Here is a 23,086-nt window from a genome sequence, read left to right as displayed (position 1 = left end):
TAGGTGACTCTGAATCAAGACCATCTTTTTGCTCTACTTCTACTCAGGAATTACTATAATAATATAATTAAAAGATTTTTTCTAGACCAATTTTCACTTCAACTAGAAATATGTGGGCTGGGGATAACAGTTAGGTAGATTTAGAAATCATACTATGACCAGACCTGAAATGCATTACTTATTGATGATCACTGTCAGCCTGGCAGGAAACCTCTAAGGAATTGCCTCAGGGCTCTATTTTTGTCCCCATTTTGTTGAACATTTTTTTAGAATGACTTGGATGACCTACATATGGCAAACTTATCAAATAGATTGAAGACTTGAAACTAGGAAGGATAACTAATAAAATGAATCAGGATACCCTACTCTCCTACCCTCAAACGAAAAAAAAAACTCAATAGAATAGAAAGTTGGGCTGAAGTTAATCAGTTGAAATATTTAATTGGGAGAAATATAAAGTCATTCTCTTAACTTAAAGATAAAAATGCAAGCACAATATGAGGCCCTTCCCTTAAAAATCAATAAAACAAATACAGTATGGGAAAAATTGGGACTACAAAGACATTATGAAAGGAAAAAGACAAACCCTGAATAATAATCACTGGTGTTAAAAAAAAAAAAAGGCAACACATTAACAGAATTTTAGTGTCTAAAATAAATAATGTTCAGTTCTGATAAGGCCACTTTTGGAATAGTGTATCTACTTCTCAGTCCAACATTTTAGGAAATACATTGACAAAGAAGATGGACTCTTCAAGAAGGCAACCAGAATGGTAAGGGCATTAACGATCCAGGTCATACAAGGATTGGTCAAATGGCTGTCTAGCCCAAATAATAGAACATGTGGGTAGAGAAAGTAGCTGTTTTCAAATATTTGGAGGGGTCTAAAGAGGAAGTGTATTTATTTTACTTGATCTGAGGGAAGAACCAAGACCAATTTTGTAGAAATTATAAGGAAACAGATTTCAAGTCACTGTAAGGACAAATTAGAAATCTTGAAATTAAAGGTCTAAAAAAAATGGATTGAGTTACTCTTAAAGTAATGAGTTCCCAATGAATACAGGTCTTCAAGCTGAAGATGAATGTCATATTAACCATGTGGTTGATAGATTTCATGATTGATATAAAAATTGGGTTAAATGACATGATATCCCTTCAATGCCAGGATTTTACGGACCAAAGTACTGTAGCCCTCCCCAAGTCATTGCACTAAGTGCTCTGGAGATAAACTCTAGAAAGCTATGGCTATAGTACTTTAACACATTTATCCATGGCCATATGTAGGTACTCCATTACATATTACCTGGAACACTGGAATACTTATTGGTCAATTTATAATCAAATAAAGCTAAAATACTAGGAACCTATCTTTTCCCACACATTTCTTTGGCAATCACATTTCTTAAAACAAGTGCACAGATAATAGAAGAGGTATTAACAATTTGTTTTAAAAAGGGAACAATAATCAATTGAGGAATGGCTAAATAAGCTGTGGCATATGAATGTATTGGAATTATCGTTTTATAGAAAGTAACAAACAGAATGATTTCAGAAAAACTTGAGAAGACTTATATAAACTGATGCAAAATGAAGTAAGCAGAACCAGAAGAATGTTGTACACAGTAACTGCAATGTAGTTCAATGTAGAACTGTGAATGACTTAGCTATTTTCAACAATACAATGATACAAGATAATCCCAAAGAACTAATGATGAGACATACTATGTACCTCCAGATGGGGTGGGGAAACAGATATTAACTGAATACAGACTGAAGCCTGCTATTTTTTCATCTTTTTTTCTTAATTTTTTAAAAAAAATTCAAGTTATCTTGTACAAAATTACTAATATGGAAATATTTTACATGATTACACTATTTTAGAGGTGGACAAATTGAAATGCAGGCAGGTTGAATGACTTGACCAGGGTCATAATACTTAGTAAGTGTCAGAGATAAGATTTGAACCTATGCCTTCTTGATTCCAAGTCCCTGTTGTCTATCTACAGTGCCACCTTACTGCCTACAAGTTGAAAAGAAAAAAAGGAAAGAGTCATGGATTTATGATAGCCCTACACTGGATTCGCTAAATGTTACGTGAAATATCCATCAGCATTTTCCATCATTTAGTATCTTTTTTTGTCCTTTTTGCTTCTGTTCTAGCTTGGTCTTTACCATTTTCTTTCTCAAACACTCAGATAGGAAATATACCTGTTTTTTTTTTTTCAATATAGGGACCAACTTGATGAGGAAATTTCCTCTACCAAAGGTGATAATAAAATCCCCTGCCTCACAAGATTATTGTTATAAATGAGTTAACATGTATAAAACAGTTTTAAACCTTTAAGAGCTACATAAATTATATCCTCATCATCATCTTATATTGAGTTGAATGAAAAGACATCTAAGTGCAACATGTTCATTTTGTGTGGTTTTCTTACAGCTGCATTCTACTTTCTTATTTTAGAAAACTGAGGCAAAACAATTCTAGAAAACAGTTTTGAATTTTGTGAAATAAAAGGAACTAACAATTCCATTCACTTTACCCACAGATCTTGATTTACAGGCATATATCCCTAGGGAGGGCAAAGCAGGATATTTACCCAAATTTTCATAGAAAAGCTTTCTGTCATGGAAAATAAATGGGATTACCTAGGGAAAAAGTCCCTGTTTGGCGACAATTGCTAGGAAAACTTGAAAACAGACTGGCTGAAATTAGGTTCAGACCAAAGTATCTTATATCCCATAATATAAACCCAAATGGAAATATGACCTAAATCTTAAGAGTCACATTATAATAGGATTACAAAAGAACTAGATTAGGTAACTTTCATAGATATAACTTTGGGGCTGGGGTAAGAAAATTCTTAATAATGAATTAAGGTAAATTGGAAAACTTAGCTTACATGAAAGTGAAATTATTTTGTACAAACAAAATCAAAGCAACTATGATAAGAAGGGAAATGGTCTAGGGGGAAAATATTTCTATCAAATATCTTTGACAGAGTATATAATATACAATTTATAAAGGCAACATACTGAAATATAAAAGTCATTCTCTCATGAGTAAAAGGTTAATGGATCTAAACAAACACTTCTTAAAGGAAAAATTTTGGAATGCTCCAAATTATCAATAATAAGAAAAATTCACACCAAAATGCTCTGAGGTTTTATCTCACAATCAAAAGATGACAAAGATGACAAAGATGGCAATCGTCAATGTTGGAGGATTTGTGGAAAGATGGGCATACCAAAACATTGATGGTGAGGCTGAAAATTGATTTAACCATTCTGGAACACATTTGGAATTTCCAAAAGAACGTATTTAAATAGACATTCACTTAGTCTCAGAGATTACACTCTTAGACATGTGGCTTAAGGTTTTCAATGATAAAAAGAAAAGTTCTATAAACACCAACATATTTTCAGCAAAACTTTTTGTAGTAGTAAAGAAGTGCAAACAAGGTATATGTCCATTTATTGGGAAATGACTAAACAAGGTGTAGTATATGAATTTAATGAAATATTCCTGTGCTATAGGAAATGATGAATACAGAGAAGGATGAAACGACTTATATGAGCTGACACAATGGAAAGTCAGGGAAGCAGAAAAGCAATAACTACAAAAACATAAATGAAAAAACAATGACAACAAAATAATAGAATCTGGATGCTACAAAACCAAACTCGGCCCTAAGAAAGAGAAACAAAAAATTCCATTACCTCCTTTCTATGGAAAAGGTGGGGGCTATGGCAGCAAGATACCAAACATAACATTAAACTTGGTTGACATATTGGTTAGTTATACAGAAGTTTTTTTCTCTTTTTTTATGTGTTATAAGGATTATGGGAAGTGAGAGGAGGAGAGATTCACTGAAAAATGTGGTGATATGAAAACAATATATCAGAAAAATTGTATTTTTAAAGGAAAATAGCTGAATAAAAATAAAAAAACAGGTTAATGAGAGGACAACTAAACATATGAGCACATTAATATAGTGGAGTATTATTGCTCCAGAAGAAATGATGAATATAAAAAGTACTCAGAAACTAGGAAAGCCATATGAATGACAGGAAATGACGTAAGCAAAACTTGGAAAAGAATATACCTGATGAGTGTAACAATGTATCCGGAAAGACAACTAGAATGAAACTATGAATTGTGTAATTATAGTGAACTAACTTGAGGGACTTCAGAAAAGAGAAATGCATTTCCCCCCTTTCATTGAAGAACTATGTGACTATGACTATGGAGTATTGCATATGCTGTCTGACACAGCTGACATGTTGCTGAATTTAAAAAAAAATCTTTTTCACACAGGAAGGTAAGCAGGTTGGGGATATGGCTGGAAATGAATATTTAAGAAAGGATTTTAAAAAATTAAAAGAAAGCAGAAGGAAAATAAAGCACACTCATTTTTTATTCAAAAGAGTCATCCTAGGAGCTCATAATATCATTTCTTATTTTTCTAATTATATCTGAATCATTGTTAGGCCACCATTTCTCAATGGCTACTTTTGTTGTACTCAATAGTCACAGTGATGATAAAAACCCATAACCATTTTGACATCATCAGTGAATATCTGTTGTCCACCTACTACATGATGGAAGCTGTTCTCTAAAATTAGTCACTTCTGCCAATCATTCTTTTGTAAAAAAGATTTTTTTCTAAAAGCTAAGCAGGTTTCCTGTGGCACATACACATACACATACGCTCCCTTATACACAAATATGTACATACATACACACAGTTGTTTTTTCTTTAGCTCATACTATACCTGGCCTCTTTCAAAACGGGAATTTAATCCTGAATGCCTGAGTTTTCTTTGACAAGAGTCTCCATTTTCCCCAAATATTGTGATAAACATATCCACATCAGTTCCTGATGCTGGTTGTATCCCTGTGTGGATACTAACTAAGTAAAGCACGTCTGTAAATAAAGCAAAGGAAGAAGGTAAATTTAACAAAAAAGAACAATCAGGGATCGATAACATATACACACAGTACAGGTAAGCTGGTCTAACTGAATTAGCAATGTAGCCTATGGGAAAGACACGAGGCAGCATATGTCTGGTGAGTCAAATTCCCACTCCTCTACCCTTGACTATTATCTCCCCTTTCAACCCTGGTGAAGATAGCCATAAGTCTTGGGGATGGCAGGGTTTTCCCGGCCACCAGATCTATTTCCAGCCTCACTACACAGCCATCACTGAAAGAACTTGTGGAGAAGGAACCTTCTTCATCATCCCCAGTAATATCTGCTTTTCAACTGCCACCAACGGGGTGGATAAGCACAGGAGCCCTGAGGGTGGCACCACTGCCCAGATCACCAGTTTTGCTTCTAGCCCAGCCATTACAGCTATCATCATGACAGAAAATTTCTGGATGGCCATCACTACCAATAGACAACCAAATGCCATTCACATGATAGTCAAGGAAGCCTAGCTGAAGCAGTAGGGTTTCCTAAGGGGGATGTAGAATGTAGCAGATGCCAGATGAGTTGAATCACTATCTTCACTTCCTTGAATACCATCTTATCTCAGATGCTGGTGGAGAAAGCTAAGGATCCTGAACCCAATAGACTTTGGAATAGCAGTATTTCCAACCTAGCATCCTCAGTCACCCTGGGAAGGAACCCTGTGGATATGTAGCCTGGCAACAGTTTCTGCAGGTACCATTACCACATCTATTGATCAAAGTCTTTTATAATGTCAAATAGTTCAACTACAAAACTGATATGATTCAAAAACTTCTCAGTAGAAATGACAATTCAAAAAGAAATCCAAGCATTACCATTTGTTTTTCCACTGTACTCTAATGTTATGGGACCTTTCTATCTGACGCAGTTGAAACCTTCCGTATGCATTGTTTTCCTCCTTAGAATGTGAGTGGCTTGAGAACAGGGATGGTCTTATTTTTCTATTTTTATACCCCGTGCTTAGTATGGTGTTTTGTAAAAGGAAAGTGGTAAATAAAAGCTTTATTCATCCATGCAATGTTTAATATAAATAACTGCATTAGAAATAACAACCATTGGCCTTGGTTAGTGTGGGATAGATTGAAAAGTACTGGATTTGGAATCAGAAAAACTATGTTTAAATGGTGGTTCTACTACTTAAGTAGTAGTACCTCCTTGACCTGGGAAAAGTCGTCATTTCTCTGGGTCTCATTTTCCCTAATTGTAAAGTGAAGGGGTTGAGCTAGATGTACTGAATATCAGCTATGTTCATGGTATTATGCCTGAAGAGAAAAGAAACAGTCTTTATGATTTTCTCAAGGTCAGCTAACATCTTTTACTTAAATATGATAGAGTGCCATCATGACTTCCTTTTTTGAAGAATGCCCAGAGAAACAGTAGAGTGAAAAATTAAGCCTCAGAGTTCTTTGGTGATGAGGTTCCATTTTCAGATATTATCCAAATTCCACATTTTAGATCCATGTTCATACTCTAATTTCCATTCAGAGTGAGAAAAAAGCTGCTATTTAAGTAAGTTCTCTTCATATTAGTTATAGCTTTTAAATTGAGTTAGTGCTTCCTTGTCTTCTCTGGAGTTTTATGAACAAGGAGAGACAGAACCACAATGGGAGATTCCTATGTCTGTTCCAAATCAGCAGCACTGGGTATTAGGCTCTCAGTGAGATAATTGCTGCCACTACCAATTAATGCGCTCTGGCAAAGTGGCTCAACTCTCCCCTTCAATATGCATTAGCATCTCCCACTGATAGCAATAATTATTATCTACCATGATGTCTAGATGACAGCATATTGTTAGGTAGTACATGTTCCTTTAGGCAGCATGACGAAAATATTTTGGCAAGGGCAGTGTTAACTGTAGGAAAAAAAAGAGTTATGAAACCTTTTACCAACTTAACCAGCCTTCTGGGTCTGAAACAGAAAAGTTGCTAAGAGTCTGTGCTCAACCATTTCTACACATCTTGTGATAAAGACTGCCATGTGTGTATATGTATGTATATAACATATATGTATATGTATGTATGTATGTAGCATGTATGTATGTGCCTATATTTATTGTGTGTCTATATGTGTGCAAATATATACATATGTGTGTATATGTGTGTATACACACACACTGCAGAATTAGTCAGAATTGGCATAAAAAACAATTTCTCCATTTTTATAACACATCCAGAGAGAGACATATGTAACAGAAGCTTTTGAGGTGCAGCTAGGTAAACAATTAGCTAGACTGCTGAATCTGGAATCAGGAAGACCCAAGTTCAAATATGACCTCAGACACTTCCTAGATGTGTCACCCTGGGCAAGTCACTTAACCTCTACCTACCTCAGTTTCTTCATCAGTAAGACAGGGAAAATAATTCCACTTATATCCCAGGGTTGTTGTAAGGATCAAATAAGATACTGATAAAGTACTTTGCAAACCTTAAAACACTATTTGACTACTAGTTATTATATGCATCAACCTCTTCCCAAATTTAGACTCCTCTTCCATTCTGGTTTAAGTTTAAATTATAAAACATAGTAACCATTAAAAAAATCTTACTATGTTAGTACCACAGTGGAGCATTAAAAACCAAACACAGACCTCCCTCACATTTAAAATGAATGAATAAAATTACTTGTCTAAGTTAGTAGATGTTCTAGGCACAGTGGAAAGTGTGCTGGATTTGGAATTGAGGGTCCTGTGTTCAAATCCCAGCTCTGCTTACTATGTGGGTGACTTTGGGCAAATCAGAGAATTTCTCTGAGCCTGAATTTCATCATCTCTGAAATGAGGGAGTTGGACAAGATGGCCCTGAATGCCCCTTCCAGTTCTCAGTCTTCAACGTTCTGATTTTTAGTGCTAATCTTATAAATAGAAGTAAGACTAAAGCATATCGGAATTCCTTGTGACTGTAAGAGATTTCTCCAAGATTAGATCCCTTTTAATGTGAAATGAACAACCTAATGAAACATTTCAGAAAAAAAAAATGTGGAGAGTTATTTCTTATTTTAGCAGTGATACCTCTTAGGGGTTCCTTTTCTGGCCTGACTGCTGCTAGCTCCGTCACGCTTTCTGATCCATCTTCATCAAAGAGCCACCGGTCTGCCACATAAAAGGCCAGTTCTTCCTTCGTATCCATGTCTTTGAGCCGGAGCTGCCAGCAACAGAAGAGAATTCAGGTCTTATTAATTCATTTCTATTCAGTGGACAGATTCTGGTCATTCAAGTATCTACAGTATTGAAACTATTACTGTTCTCAACATAAAGTAACCAAAAACTTAAGAAACATTGATATAGCAAACACTTGATTTTATCTGGTTGTATAACGCCAAATTTTTTCCAGAATGATTGAATTAATTCACCCATCCACGAGCACTGATTTAGTGTACTTTCAGTTCCACAGTCCAGTAGTTCTCATGGTACTGCAAATGGAATTCTAGAGGTCTCTGAGACTATTTGGTGGGGGTGTGGAGGTGGGGGGTGTATCCTAGAGGTTAAATTAGTTTTCATAACAATACTAACATGCTATTTCCATATTAAAATACTTCTCTTTTGCAACTATATGTGTGTGTATGAGACAATTTTCTTTGCATACGCTTAAAAAAAGTATTTCAACAGATTCAATGCAGAAGCTAATGTAAGAGTTGTACTGTCGTCTATAAGCCAAACATTAAGGAGATTTGAAAAATATGTAAAACAACATAATGCCATAATTCTCATTATTTTTTGTTTTGGAAAATTATTCAAATTTTTCATAAAAACATGCTATTTATGTCAATACATAATAGGTTTATTATTGCTATTTTAAATGAACTAACAATATTTTTAAATTTTATGTTTTAATTTCTAAGTGGATGGATATAATCCACTTAATTAATAGCTCTTTAGGCTACTTTGCCTTTCATGATTCTTCCATTACTTGTCTTATTATTTTTAAAAAAATCCTCCATCTATAATTGTGCAATATGTAGCTGTGTATTCCATTTTAATTTGTTTTATGATACAATGCTTTACATTGAGAATATTCATCTACTTGGAATATAATTATATGTTATAAAGAAGGGCATGCTAAGTGAACTCTATTTTTTTGTCAGACTGTTTTCCAGCAATGCTTGTCAAATGTAAAACTTCTTTCCCCACGAGTTTGTGTTCTTGAGTTTTGTAAACCTTGGACTTCTGTCGGAATTTGTTTCTAGGTATTGTTTATGTAGCTTATTGTACTGATCAACAATTTCTTTTTTCAAAATCCAGTACAAGACAGTTTTGATAACTGCCTAATAATATACTTTGAAATACAGTAGTGTCCAACTCCTTATTCTTTCCTAATTCATTTCAGTTCTACTTTCCCTTATGCATTTAGGTGCTATATATATATTCCATATATATATGTACATGTGTAAAATATAATTTTCCCCCATGCCTCTTGACCATATCTTTAACCTTATCTCCTTTTACTTTTTCTTTATTTGAGATTATATTGACCACTTCTGCTGTTTGAGTTCACTGTTTTCTGGGTAACTAATATTTACAGTGTTCTTGCTAAGTGTTTTTCAGTGTAAAGGGAGGAGAGACTAACGAGGGTCTAGTTTTCCCATTATCCCTTCGTTATGTTATATAGTCTTCCTCTCCTCATTCCTTTTTCTATAGAACTATGTCTAAGATTGTATGACATAGAAAAACATGAACTCCTCCTTGCCTCCCAACGTAGACCTAAATCACTAAGTTCCCCCAAACCATTTTTAAAAAATGTGTCAGTCTCAGTTCTTTTTTTCTTTCACTTTTTCTTTTCCTTTTTTTTTTTTTTTGGTTTAATGCAGACTCCTTTTCCATCTCACTGTTCAGCCCAGACCCAATTCCTCACACTGCCCTAAGGGGCAAATTCCTACTTTGTTTTGATTTTACTACTGTATCATTAAGGGTGAGGATTGATGTGCTCTCACTCCCAACCCTATAATATAAATAGCCTTCACCTGTGATACTCCAAATGGGAGAACTAATCTATTCCTGGTCTAATGCCTCCCCTTTCTGCTCCATAAATGCTTTGTTTTTCGAATAACCAGAGTCAGAATTTGTCTTTTTTCACTTAGAGACTCTTAAGCAAGGTTGAACTCCAAAGAAACAGCAGTCTTTTCACATTATTGAACCCTATACTAGTCACTGTTGACTTAAATGCATTTTATCGCATGCACTTATATTTCAAAATTCTTCGGGCAAATCTAGTTTTCTCAAGAGAAATGTTTAGATATAATTGATTTTCTTAAATAAATAAAAACTTTGTTGGGTTATTTTCAACCTGGTAGTATGTTTTCCTTCGGCATAATCTTCTCAATATTCCTATTCTAATTTTTCTTCTCATGAACAAGAATTAACCAAAAACAAATCCCTAATGACAACCAGTATAAGAACAAAAGTAATCACCCTTTCCTACTAGGTCAGTAATTTTCATTTCATGATGTTACATATTTCACATTCATTTTCTATCCAAAAAATTAAATGTGGCAGGACTATGATGATATTAAAAAGGACATGCATGTTCAGAAAAGAAGAGATGGAAAAAGAAGGACACCACGGGGAATAGTGGGGGAAGGCAATGAGGTCTTTTTTAGTTAAATAATTGATCCATTCATCATATCTATTTAGTGCCTATTATTTGCATAACATCATTCTGCATTATCTGAGTGATGCCAAGGAGTATGGCACATCTATAATCTAGTTAGGAAGACTAGTCTTTCCCATATCAGAGTGGAGCAACACAGAGGATAAAGATTAGAGCAAACATTGAGTCCCAAATGAGTGGTATAGACAACTGTAGCCCAAAATCCTACACACAGTGATCACTCTATAAATGTTAATGGCATATAAGTCACAAGACGTAAAATAGGGAGAGAAGAAGACAGAATGGATAGGAAAACAGAACATTTGTCTGGAAATGGGAGTGATGGGAAGCTAGAAAGATGATAATATCCAGGTAAAAATTCCACTTCAAATAATGTCTAGCATTTCATGAAATTCTCCAATTCATAGCCTAGTAGGTGTTAATATCATGTCTTTTTTTATGTGTGGAGGGTAAAGTAGCTTCTTTGAACTCTACACTCTTCTTCTATAAACAATCTCATGATCAGGGAGAAAAAGGGAAGGTGTCAGCATCAAACTAGAAACAGTGCCTTAACCCGGACTCTGAGGTCCTTCATATTTTCTCCATCAGAAAATTCTTGTACTCCAAGGCAGTCTAGGAAAACTTTCTCCTCTTAGCAAAAGCTCCTGGGAGATAACAGAGTCCTGACTCCAGTGTAACCTCTGTGTTCCCTCTTATCGCATTCCATGTCTAAACCTCACCTCCTTTTCAGGTTGTGTATCATAGAATCACAGTTCACAAGCATAGAACTGGAAAGAAACTCAGAAGCCATCTCTTCCAACCCTCTCATTGTGCATTTTAGTCAAAGGTATTCTCCTTGACAGGTAATGAATGAGGCAGGCTTCTAAGGGTCTTTCTTTCCCTCCAAAAATTTATAACAGCTTGCTTACCATTTCTCAAGGGGGAGGAAGAATACTGTTTATTTACTGAGGAAATGATTTATTTCTAAGCTAAGCAGAATTTAATATTCCAAAAAGGTTTGGTTCAAAGAATATGTTTCTTGCAATAATTTCAATATGATTTATATACAGTACTGAACAGTACCTTGTGTAGCTTAATGCCTTTCTTCAAACATGAGCCAGGCAATATAAAAGAAACTTTTGTGATGTCACCAATGTCATCAATGTGCAACTAGGAAATTAAAAAAAAATAGAATTAATAGAAAGACTTTGTGAACATTGATCTTTCCAGAACATAATTAAATGCTTTTTATGTCTCTGGAAGTCTCTAAAAAAGGATGACACATGAGCAGTGCTAGTTCCTTATAACACTCTTGTTAAAGCAACAGAAAGCTCCATCCTTTTGGGGGAAAAATTTCAAGCAGCTAGACTGAATTATCAAGAAGGCAGCCAAGATAGGGTAGCGTCTGAGATTTGGCAAAATGATTCAAAACAATTTTTAGGCATTTTGCATTTTTATGCATCCTTTTATGTCTGAAAAGGCATACTGGAAGTTCTGCTGACCACATCTCTCTATAGAGTTTCTTCATGTTTTTCAGTGACTTTAAATTTATCAAGTAAGTGAGATTAACCCAGCAAATTACAAGAGTTGAGAGACAGTCCAAATGCCATGGTTATCATTATTTTTCAGTCAGCCAATTAAAATACTATTTGACAGACTAGCAAGACTGAAACAAAAGGTAACATTCATGTAAACTTACCAAAAATGGATTGTTTTTCAAGTTCTTAATTTTCTGTGCAGGAGATTTTCCTCTCATTCCAAATACAATCAATTCAATATCTGGAATGTTTTCTGGTAGAGGAGATGCAGAGAGCCACATTTGCCACTGACCTCTGCTGGTAACATGGGAGTCTTTTATCAATGCAGGGATCACATTTACCTCTATAATTAAAAAAAAAAACAAGAAGAAAGAAAGAAAGAAAAGAAGGAAGGATGAAAGAAAGAAAGAAAGAAAGAAAGAAAGAAAGAAAGAAAGAAAGAAAGAAAGAAAGAAAGAAAGAAAGAAAGAAAGAAAGAAAGAAAGGAAGAAGGAAGGAAGGAAGGAAGGAAGGAAGGAAGGAAGGAAGGAAGGAAGGAAGGAAGGAAGGAAGGAAGGAAGGAAGGAAGAAAGGAGGGAAGGAGGGAGGAAGGAAGAAAAAATAATTAAATGCAACAGCCAGTGTCACAAGGTGGAAAGAGCACTAACCAGGCTCAGAGTCAGTAGAGACCTGGCTTCAAATCTTGCTTCTGAAATTTGTAACTATGATAAATACCAGCCTCTCAAATTCATTCATTTATAAAATGAGAAAAATAATACTTATTGCAGCTAATGCTTAATATTGTTGTGAGGAGCAAATGAAAAGAAGCTTTGAAAATCTCAAAGTACTCTATTTAATCATTGTTAGAGATGCATAAATCCCTTTAAGTGAAGCATTTCCAGTTTTGAAGTTACTTACCCCGAAAGCATACCCACTCATTAAAAATTATCCTTTTCATACTCCTGTCATCAGAACCTAGACCCTACCTTTGGGACCCTGGGTTTTGAATAATGTGCTTTCACAGAACCAGACTTCCACATCACTTCTGGGCCATTTCCAAAGTGTTCCTTTGTGTGCCTGTTTCCCTCACTTCTATTTCCTCTTTCTGTATTATCTCCTCCTCCCACCCCCCCAACCCCCTCCCCCCGCCCCTTAGAAGTAAGCTCCTAGAGATTGAGGAATGACTTAATGACTTGTACTTGTATCCCCAGTTCTTAGCACAGCACATGATACATAGTATACACGAAATAAAAGCTTCATGATGTAGTACCTACTGTATGTGTAATGATGTGAAATACACATGAAAGAACCACACAAGTTATTACATTATTAAGGGACAAAACTGGCGTTTCAGACAAAATGTACTCCAGAAGTTCAGAGAAGGGGGAAACCAATGAGGACTATGAAAAAAGTCTTCTGGAAGAGACACATCTAGAGACAAACCATGAATGAATGATGAGAATCTGGATCAACAGAAAGGAGCAAAATAGGATAAGTAAAGCTTTGAAGTGGAGACGACATACGGGTTTTGTTGTTTGTTGTTTGTTGTTTGTTTGTGGAAAGCACTCTCATAAATGACCTGGCTGGAGCAAAAGGGTTCACAGAGGGAAGAAAGATAAAGCTGGCTAGGCAGGGTGGATTTAGGCTGTGGTAGTCCTTGAATGCCAATCTGAGGAGACAGGAGAGGCTTCTGAGTAAGTGAGTGAGCTAGTATGGGTAATAAAAAGAACTTTGAATTTAGTCTCAAGACATAGGCTTTATGATTAATTAATAGCATGATTTGGAGGCAGTTATTTAATGTCTTATTGGGAAAATGGAAATGATCATACTTTCACTATCTGCTCCACAGGATTGTTGCAAAAATCAAGTGAGACAATACAATATGACTATGAAGAAATAAGAGTTTTAGGAAGCAGTGTTTTGGAAGGCGTCTAACTCTTCTAAGAATTTCCCATTAATAAAAACCAGGCTCTTTGGATGTTTTCATACAAGAGAAATATGTAGGGCTAATTCAGCAGTATTCCCAATTGTAACCCAGGGGAGGAAGAGAATTTTCTGTTTTTGAATGTTCATCTTGCTTCCATTTAAGAATCTGAGAATTTTAAACAATATTTATAAAAATAGCAACGTGTCCCCACTTGTATTACTTAAAGAGCTGTATTGTATTGTTCACAAATCTGTTGAAAAATAATGAGTTGACTAATTTGCGATCCTTCCCCTGGATTTTATTAATATACTTGTAGGCTACTAGGCTTTGAAGTAGATTTTTAATGAACAATAGACAGCTGTCAGTTATCTTTGAGAAAAAAGCTCTATGAAAGTATAATTTGAAGATGAATTATAAGTTTGGAGCTAATTTTGCTTTCCACTAGTATCATGTATTGTACACAATATCTAATTACATTACATAATATGTTACTATGTATTAAATGAATTCATAATTGCACATAAGCAAAAATATCAAATTATTGTTAAAATGACAATACATATAATAGCTTTTGTGTTCTAAAATATACAAAATTGTAAGCAACATTATCGTATAAAATTTTCTTCATAAAAAAGTTATAGAAAGCAGTTGTGAAAATTAGTCACTGACAGGGACTCATTCATAAGGACTTGGCTAGGTTGAATACCTAGACTGCCAGCTTATTTTTGACATTGAGTGTCAAAAGGTCTGAGTTCTATCACCTTAAAAAAGCCTTTTATCTTTCAAGATATCAGTTACCTCATCTGTAAGAAGATAGAATTGTAATAGATGACCTCAGTAACTTTTTCCTATACCTCTAAACTTTTATTGAATTTAATGTGCTTATTTCATTTATTTTCATGACAAACTGTAGTACAAAAATAGGACAAAAATGCTCATGAACTTTGTCAAAATGGGCTTTAAGTTGATGAGTTATAAGATCTCACTCTGTGGACCAGATATGTAGGCTTATACCCATCTGATTTTCAATCATCTGTCTTTTACTCTGTGACCTTTTTCAGCCTCAGTCCCAACTGTAAATCAAAGTAGATAGACAATATGTCTCCAAGGTACCTGTCAGGTCCAATATTCTGAGATTCTATTATTTTAATGGAGAGTGAATGGGCAAAGATCTAGCTCTACCATTTTGGTCTTCAAATTCTCTTTATTTTTAACTTATACACAGTCCACTGATACATAGTCATATTCAGGAAGATGACTCTCCTGAATATTAAAGAAACTGATAAAATATTTTCAGACCAATACCCAAACCTGTCGGCACCATTCTTGATAGATTTATTTCAAGATAATAAACCTCTAACTTTATTCATTTTCATTTATTGTTTAGTGAATTGACCTTTGAATCCTTGTTAATTAATCCTGTTCATATGGAAATTTGAAGCACTATTTAGATCTACAAGGATTGTAGTTGAACTATTCACATAATGGCAACTATTATATTATTTTCTAGATTAAGCAATCGCATAATGGCGTTGAAATAACAAGACCAGTATTACCTTTCAGTGGAATTATAACTTCACTAAATTCTTTTTCTGAATTCTTGCCGATCCAGTTTTGATGAGCAAATATATGAGTGTTGACAGAGGTTTGTCCTTCCTTTATAACAACTTCATCCAAAAACCAATTATCTGGTTAAAATAAATGGAAGAGAAAGATACAGAGATAAAATAAAGGGATGGAGCAGAACCTAATATGCTTCAATTGAAGTAAGAAAAGCAGAGGAAGCAATCATGATCATAGACACAGAGAAAGTAAAAAGAGACCTAATTAAAAGGCATCATCAGGGAAACTAATTTTGCTAAAAGGTACCATAGACAATGAAGTAATATAAAAAATTTTGCAGGAAGTTTCTCTAAGAAGGTCCTCATTTCTCTAATATATACTGAGTATAGAACTGATTCAAATTTATTTTTTGTTTTATTTTTACTTAGTATTTTATTTTTCCCCAGTTACACAAAAAAATGAACTTCTAACATTTGTTTTTAAGAGTCCCAAATTCTCTCCCTTCCTCCATCCCCTACTCCACTGAGAAAGCAAGCGATTTGATACAGGTTATACATGTGTGGTCATGCAAAGCATATCCATAATAGTCATGTTGTAAAACAAAACAGACAAAAAAAACCCTCAAAAAAATAAAGTTTAAAAAAGTATGCTTCAGTCTGTATTCAGACACCAACAGTTTTTTTTAATCTAGGGATGAATAGCATTTCTCATCATAAGTGCTTCAGACTTGTCTTGGATCACTATATTGCTGCAAATACCTAAGTCATTCACAGATGATGATCTCACGATATTGCTGTTACTTTGTACACAGTATATTTCACTTTGCATCATCCCATGCAAGTCTTTTCAGGTTTTCTGAGAGCATCCTGCTCATTATTTCTTATAGTGCAATAGTATTCCATCATAATCACATCACAACTTGTTCAGTCATTCCCCAACTGATGGGTATCCTTTTGTACATATAAGTCTTTTTTTTGATATCTCTTTTGGGATACAGACCTCATAGTGATATTGCTAGTTCAAAAGATATGCATGGTTTTACAGCTCTTTGGGCATAGCTCCAAATTGCTCTAGAGAAAGGCTGAATCAGTTCAAAACACCACTGACAGTGGATTAATGTCTCATTTTCCCCACATTCCCTCCAACATTTGTCATTTACCTTTTCTGTCCTATTAGCCAATCTAATAGGTATGAAGTAGTAGTTCAGAATTGTTTTAATTTGCATTTTTCTAATCAATAGTGAGTTAGAGTATATTTTCATATGACTGTGGATAGTTTTGATTACTTCAGCTGAAAACTGATCGTATCTTCTGATCATTTATCAATGGGGAGTGGTCTTATTTTTATAAATTTGACTCATTTCTCTATATGTTTGAGAAATAAGACCTTTATTAGTGAAACTTGCTTCAAAGATTTTTTTTAGTTACTATTGCTAAGTATATTTCTCCCCATCCTATCACCCCCCCCATTTATTCTATTCTCTCTCTCCTTTCACCCTGTCCTTCCTCAAAAGTGTTTGACTTTTGACAGCCTCTTCCCCCAATCTGCCCTTTATTCTATCATACTTCCACTTCTCTATCCCCTTCCCCTTCTACTTTCTTTCAGGGTAAGAAAGATTTCTATATCCAATTGCATGTGTATGTTATTCCTTCTTTGAGCCAATTATGATGAGGGTAAGGTTCACTCACTCCTCTCTCTTCCCTTGAGCTGTAAAAACCTTTTTTTGCCTCTTTTGTGTACAATAATTTACCCCATTATACCTCTTCCTTTTTCTTTCTTCCAGTACATTCCTCTCACACCTTAATTTTACTTTTTAGATATCTTGCCTTCGTAGTCAACTCATACCTGTGACCTCTGTCTATATATACTTCTTCTAACTACCCTAATAATGAGGAAGATCTTATGAATTACAAACAGCATCTCCCCATGTAGGAATGTAAACATTTTAACATTATTAAGTCCCTTATGATTTCCTTTTCCTGTTTATCTTTTTATGCTTCTCTTGAGTCTTGTATTTGAAAGTAAACTTTTCTGTTCAGCTCTGGATTTTTCAGCAAGAATGCTTGAAAGTCCTCTGTCTCATTGAATATCTATTTTTCCTCCTGCAGGATTATACTCAGTTTTTCTGGGTACAAGATTCTAGGTCGTAATCCTAGCTCCTTTGCCCTCAAAAATAACATATTCTGAGCCCTCCAGTCCTTTAATGTAGAAGCTGCTAGATAGATCTTGGGTTAGTCTGGATGTGGCTCCACAATAATTGAATTGTTTCTTGCTGCCTGCTTGTAATATTTTTTCCTTGACCTGGGAATTCTGGAATTTGGCTATAATATTTCTGACAGTTTTCTTTTGGGGATATCATTCAGAATGTGATCAGTGGGTTCTTTCCATTTTTATTTTATCCTCTGATTCTAGAATATTAGGGCAGTTTTCCTTTATAATTTCTTTAAAGATGACATGTAGGCTCTTTTTTTACCATTACTTTCAGGAAGTCTAATCATTTTTAAATTTTCTGGTTCTATTATCCAGGTCTGTTATTTTTCCAGTGAGATATTGCATATTGCCTTCTATTTTTTTCATTCCTTTGGTTTTGTTTTATTGCTTCTTGATTTCTCATAAAGTCATTAGCTTCCATTTGCTTCATTCTAATTTTTAAGGAATTATTTTCTTCAGTGATATTTTGGATCTCTTTTTCCATTTAGCTAATCATGCTTTTTAAGGAATTTTTCTCTTCATTGACTTATTGGACCTCTTTTAGCATTTGGCCTAGTCTGTTTTTAAAGTATTATTTTCTTCAGTATTTTTTTGTATCTCCTCTACCAAGCTGTCAAATCTTTTCTCGTGACTTTCTTGCATCACTCTCATTTCTCTTCCCAATTTTCCTCTACCTCTTTTACTTGATTATCAAAATCCTTTTTTGAGCTTTGCCATGGCCTGAGGCCAATCCTTATTTTCCTTGGAGGCTTTGGATGCTCCTAAGCTTTGACTTTGCTGTCTTCTGAGTGGGTGTTTTGATTTTCCTTGCCACGATAGTAACTTTCTATAGTCAAGAGGTTTTGTTTTTTTTTTTTTTTTTGCCACTGTTTGCTCATTTCTCCAGCCTTTTACTTGACTTTTATCTATTTCTTAAAGTAGGCCTCTGCTTCTGGCATGGATGGCACACTGTCCCAAGCTTCAGGGATTTTGTGCAGCTATTTTCAGAGCTATTTCTAGGGACCTGTAAGTTTTTAGTTCTTCCAGGGTGTTACAAGCTGAGGAGAAGTGTTTACTACTCTCCTGACCTGAGTGCTGGTCTGTAAGAAACCACAATCACTTTTTTCTGCCCTGGAGCTGTGATGAAGGACACCCCCCTGCCTCACTGTTGCCACAAGATCCATTATTTTAGTGTTCCTCCTCATCTTGGAACTGATACCCAGGACTGAAACCTAGATGCAAGTATGGAAAAAGCAACAGAGTCCTGCCTCAGTACTCGCAAAGAGATCCCTGTAATCTCCTTCTGACCCCCTTACTGTCCCCTTACTGTCTGTGAGCTGAGAGCTCTGGAAACAGCTGCTGCTGCTGCTAATTTATTCACTCCAAAGGCCTGATTCTGGTTTGCTATCATGGGGCTGTGCTTCTTTGACCTGCACTGGACTATGCTCCACTCTCACCTAGGTGTGAAAAGCCTTTTTTGGCTGATGTCCCAAGTTGTCTTTGGCATCTTGTGGGCTGAGAGGTCTGGAAACTTCCACTGCTGACAGTGGTTCAGTCTGTGTTTGCCATAGCCCTGTCTGTGCTGGTGTGGCCTGCCTTCACTAAAATGAACTCCTCCCTCACCATGATGCAACCGACTTTCCTGCTGACCTTCTAAGTTATCTTTGGCTGGAAATTTCTTTCCCTACATCTTTTTATGAGTTCTGCTACTCTAGAATTTGTTTAGAGTCATTTTTAAAGGTATTTTGAGAGGTTTGTGGTAGAGCTCTGTCACTCTGCCTTTACCCTGTCATCTTAGTTCACTGAATCAAATTTATAAAAATAAGAATCATTCCCCAACTGGTATATTGTCAAAGGATATGAACTTTCAGATGTTAGAAGAAGAAATCAAAACTATCTAAAGTCATTTGAAAAAGACTTGAAATCACTATTGATAAGAGAAATGCCAATCAAAATAACTATGAGGTACTACCTCACACCTATGAGATTGGCTAATATGATAGAAAAGGTAATTGACAAATGTTGGAGGGGATGTGGAAAGACTGGGACACTAATGCACTGTTGGTGGAATTGTGAATGGATCCAACCATCTTGGAAAGCAATTTGAAACTATGCCCACAAGGCTATAAAACCGCACATACCTTTTGACCCAGCAATTACATTACTAGGTTTGTATTCCAAAGAGATAATAAAAAAGGGAAAAGGACCTCCATATATAAAAATATTTATAGCAGCTTTTATTATGGTACCTAACAATTGGAAATCTAAGGGATGCTCATCAATCAGAGTATGACTGAACAAGTTGTGGCATATGATTGTGATGGAATATTATTGTGCTATAAAAAATGATGAGGGTAGTTTCAGACAAAAAACATGTCAAGACATGAATACAATACAAAGTGATCATTGTAACAGCAAGGTTGTAATGATGATCCACTGTGACTTAGTTATTCTGATCTGTCAATGATTTAAGACAATTCCAAAAGACTCCCAATGAAATATGTTATCCACCTTCAGCAAGAGAACTGATGAACTCTGCAGATTGAAGCATAATTTTCTCACTTTCTTTATTTTTCTTGCTTTTTAAAATATGGCTAATATGGAAATATGTTTTGCATGATTTTGCATGTTTTATTGATCTTTTATTGTCTGTCTTTTCAGTGGGCGGGGGAAGGGATCAAAAGGAGAGAGGAAATTTGGAACTCCAAATTTAAAAAGAAAAGAATGTTAAAAATAAATAACTATTACAGTTTTAAAATAAATGGAAGATGTGTTCACTCCCTCACAGTGCTATTAAGATGCTTCCCCAAGAAGCATATATCAAAGAAAGCTCTTATTTAAATCTATATTTCTAGATAGAAATGAATTTAATGATTCAATCCTATGTTTTAAAACTTGAATTTGATTCGTAGGTTATATTCATAGGTAATAGGTTAGTCAGACCTCCTTCTTGACTCTGCTGTTTACTAGGAAAATGGCCTTGGCCATATCACTACATCTCTGCTATCTTCACATTCCTTGTCCATGAAATGAAAGGGCTAAATTGAATGATCTTTAAAATACCTCCCAGCTCTGAGTCAAAGAACAAATATTTCTTTATTATTAATCAGTAGGTCAGTATAATAACCTGTATGATGGAATTTTTCATTTTTCAAAGTGAAAACTTTTCACTTTTAAAAACTAGTTTGTTTTTTTTTAATTTTGCAGAATAATCTTACAGCCTCTTTGTAGATAATAAGGCCTACTCTTTCCCTTATTGAATTTCGTAGTCTACTTTGATTTATGAAAATTTAAGAGACAGAAGCAACATACAGCCACTGCCCTATCTTCTAATTTTACAGGTGAGGAATTAAGGTCGAGATATTTTAGCAACTTTCTGGCAGTGCCAAAGGGCCAGGATTTGAATTAAGGTCTTCCACTTTCTAATTCCAAATCCAGTACCCTAACCACTGCAATATGCTTCCTGATCTTTTCTTTGTATGTACTCTTATTATGATGTATACAGCTCTCAGGATCTTATACTTCTCTTAAGTAAATGCTATGTTTGTTAAGCTGAACTGAATAAGGCAAAAAGAATAGAAATAATCATACAAAAAGAAAATTAATTTTTAATTGTAAAAAAGTCTAAGAAACCAGACATCAGATAGGTGTGCTGAAAATGACATTAAGTTCCATTGTACTAGATGATACCCAATTGTAGATGATACTTCTCAATATATCTGGGTAAATCCTAGCCTGGAAAGGTTCTACACATACATGAGAAATGATTAAGACTTTTAATTTTCTCTAAAAAAAACAGAAGGAGTATCTCCTTTTTGACAGACAAATAGTATCATCTGCCGAAATCATGAAGGTAAATGCCAAGAATTAATGAAGTCCAGCAAAATTTGTTGGGAAAAAACCACCCAGAAGCAAAAGCAACAAGTGCCCAAATTGATCATTTTCTCTTCAAAAACACATCATTGATATATCATTGGAGTGAATATTTGTCATTTGGTGACTTTCTAGGAAAATGACTTCATCTTTCATTAAATTCGATAGTTCGTATGAAATGCTTGAAATAAAAAAGGCAAAAATCGTGAGTTAGCAATCTATATTTTTAAGACCTTTTTAATATTTGCACAACATATCACCTCTCTCAGTAAACATCAAAGTCCTTTGCACCACAGCAACCTATACATTCATAAATTTTCATTGTAGCATAATGTTGGGGGTTTTTTTATAATGAATACTTTGCTAGAAATCACATTCCTTATCTAAGAGAAGTGATGCCTAGCCTTTCAGCTTTTCAGAAGTGAATCAGTAAAAGGAAATTTAAAAAGATACATTTGAATAGCAATAAGGGAGAAACTAAGGCACAGACCTCCAAGTCTGTGGGTTACTGGACTAATTTTGTTTTTGTGGGTATTGTAGGAAGCTGAAGATGTATAATGCAGCAAAAGATAATAGGAGCTGAAATGTAAGTCAAGAATAAATGAGATATATTTCAGCTTCTCTCTCTTCAGGTCCCTGAAGACACTGCAAAGAGCATAGTAAATTAGCAAGTGAAAACTGAACATGCAATTAGAACTTTAAAGGGAGGGAGGGAAAAATAAATGATTGTAATGGAATTTTGTTGTAATTTAGTGACTTCGCATTTCTTGTAGGAAATTTATTGTAACTATATCAGCACTGCTGTTCCTATGGGCCACTAAAGAGATGTAACCATTTTTTGTTAGGGTGGAACCTAGTTGAAGTAGCACATGTTGCATGGTTTCAACAACTATTCTTCAAACAGGTAGAGCAGAATTATTTTTTTTTAATTATAGGATATCTAAGGGATATAACATGTCAGTGCAGGGAAAGGGAGTGCAGGGAGAGTCAGCCTTGAGATCAGGAAAATCAGAATTCAAGGTCTGTATCTGACACAGAGGCATGTGACTAGGGCCAAGTTACCTACATTCACAATGTCACAGATGACTGAGATTGTCAGTTATAGACAAATTGAAGATCTTCTTTGGTAGAGAAAATTTCTACATTATGAATCTTCCACTTTGGTAAAATCATAGGATCATGGGTCCAAACCACTTCTCTTCCCTACATTTTCCTTTTCTCTATTTGTTATTCCAGTAAAGAACACAGAGAAAGAAGAATAGTTTATCTATGCTGACAATACATATGTAGAAACACATGTATATTTTATATCTATTCACCTTAAAGAGAAAAATGGGGTTTCTTTTTCATCCTTGCCTGACAATTTTAAAATGGAAAAAAATGGTAAAAATGTCAATTGAAAATTACCAAGCCCTACCACTTAAACCTGTCAGTCTTTAATATTCATAATTATACAAG

The 23,086-nt window shown here is 34.9% G+C and overlaps 1 protein-coding gene across 5 annotated transcripts in view; it reads right to left on the bottom strand.

Annotated features, from left to right (window-relative positions):
* LOC140501243 (lipoxygenase homology domain-containing protein 1-like) overlaps positions 1-23,086 on the bottom strand; it is a 680,545-nt gene that overhangs the window by 125,312 nt on the left and 532,147 nt on the right. For all 5 annotated transcript variants that reach the window (XM_072604606.1, XM_072604605.1, XM_072604607.1 and 2 more), the window contains 5 exons: positions 15,559-15,690; positions 12,258-12,439; positions 11,642-11,728; positions 7,984-8,116; positions 4,777-4,928 (listed from right to left, as the gene is read on the bottom strand). In XM_072604606.1, the coding sequence (XP_072460707.1) occupies positions 4,777-4,928; positions 7,984-8,116; positions 11,642-11,728; positions 12,258-12,439; positions 15,559-15,690 (686 nt within the window). The remainder of the gene's footprint in view (positions 1-4,776; positions 4,929-7,983; positions 8,117-11,641; positions 11,729-12,257; positions 12,440-15,558; positions 15,691-23,086) is intronic.

The sequence above is a fragment of the Notamacropus eugenii genome, chromosome 4 (assembly GCF_028372415.1).
Source record: "Notamacropus eugenii isolate mMacEug1 chromosome 4, mMacEug1.pri_v2, whole genome shotgun sequence".
Taxonomy (NCBI): domain Eukaryota; kingdom Metazoa; phylum Chordata; class Mammalia; order Diprotodontia; family Macropodidae; genus Notamacropus; species Notamacropus eugenii.
Note: the sequence above shows the minus strand (reverse complement) of the source record. Positions and strands in the feature narration are given on the sequence as shown.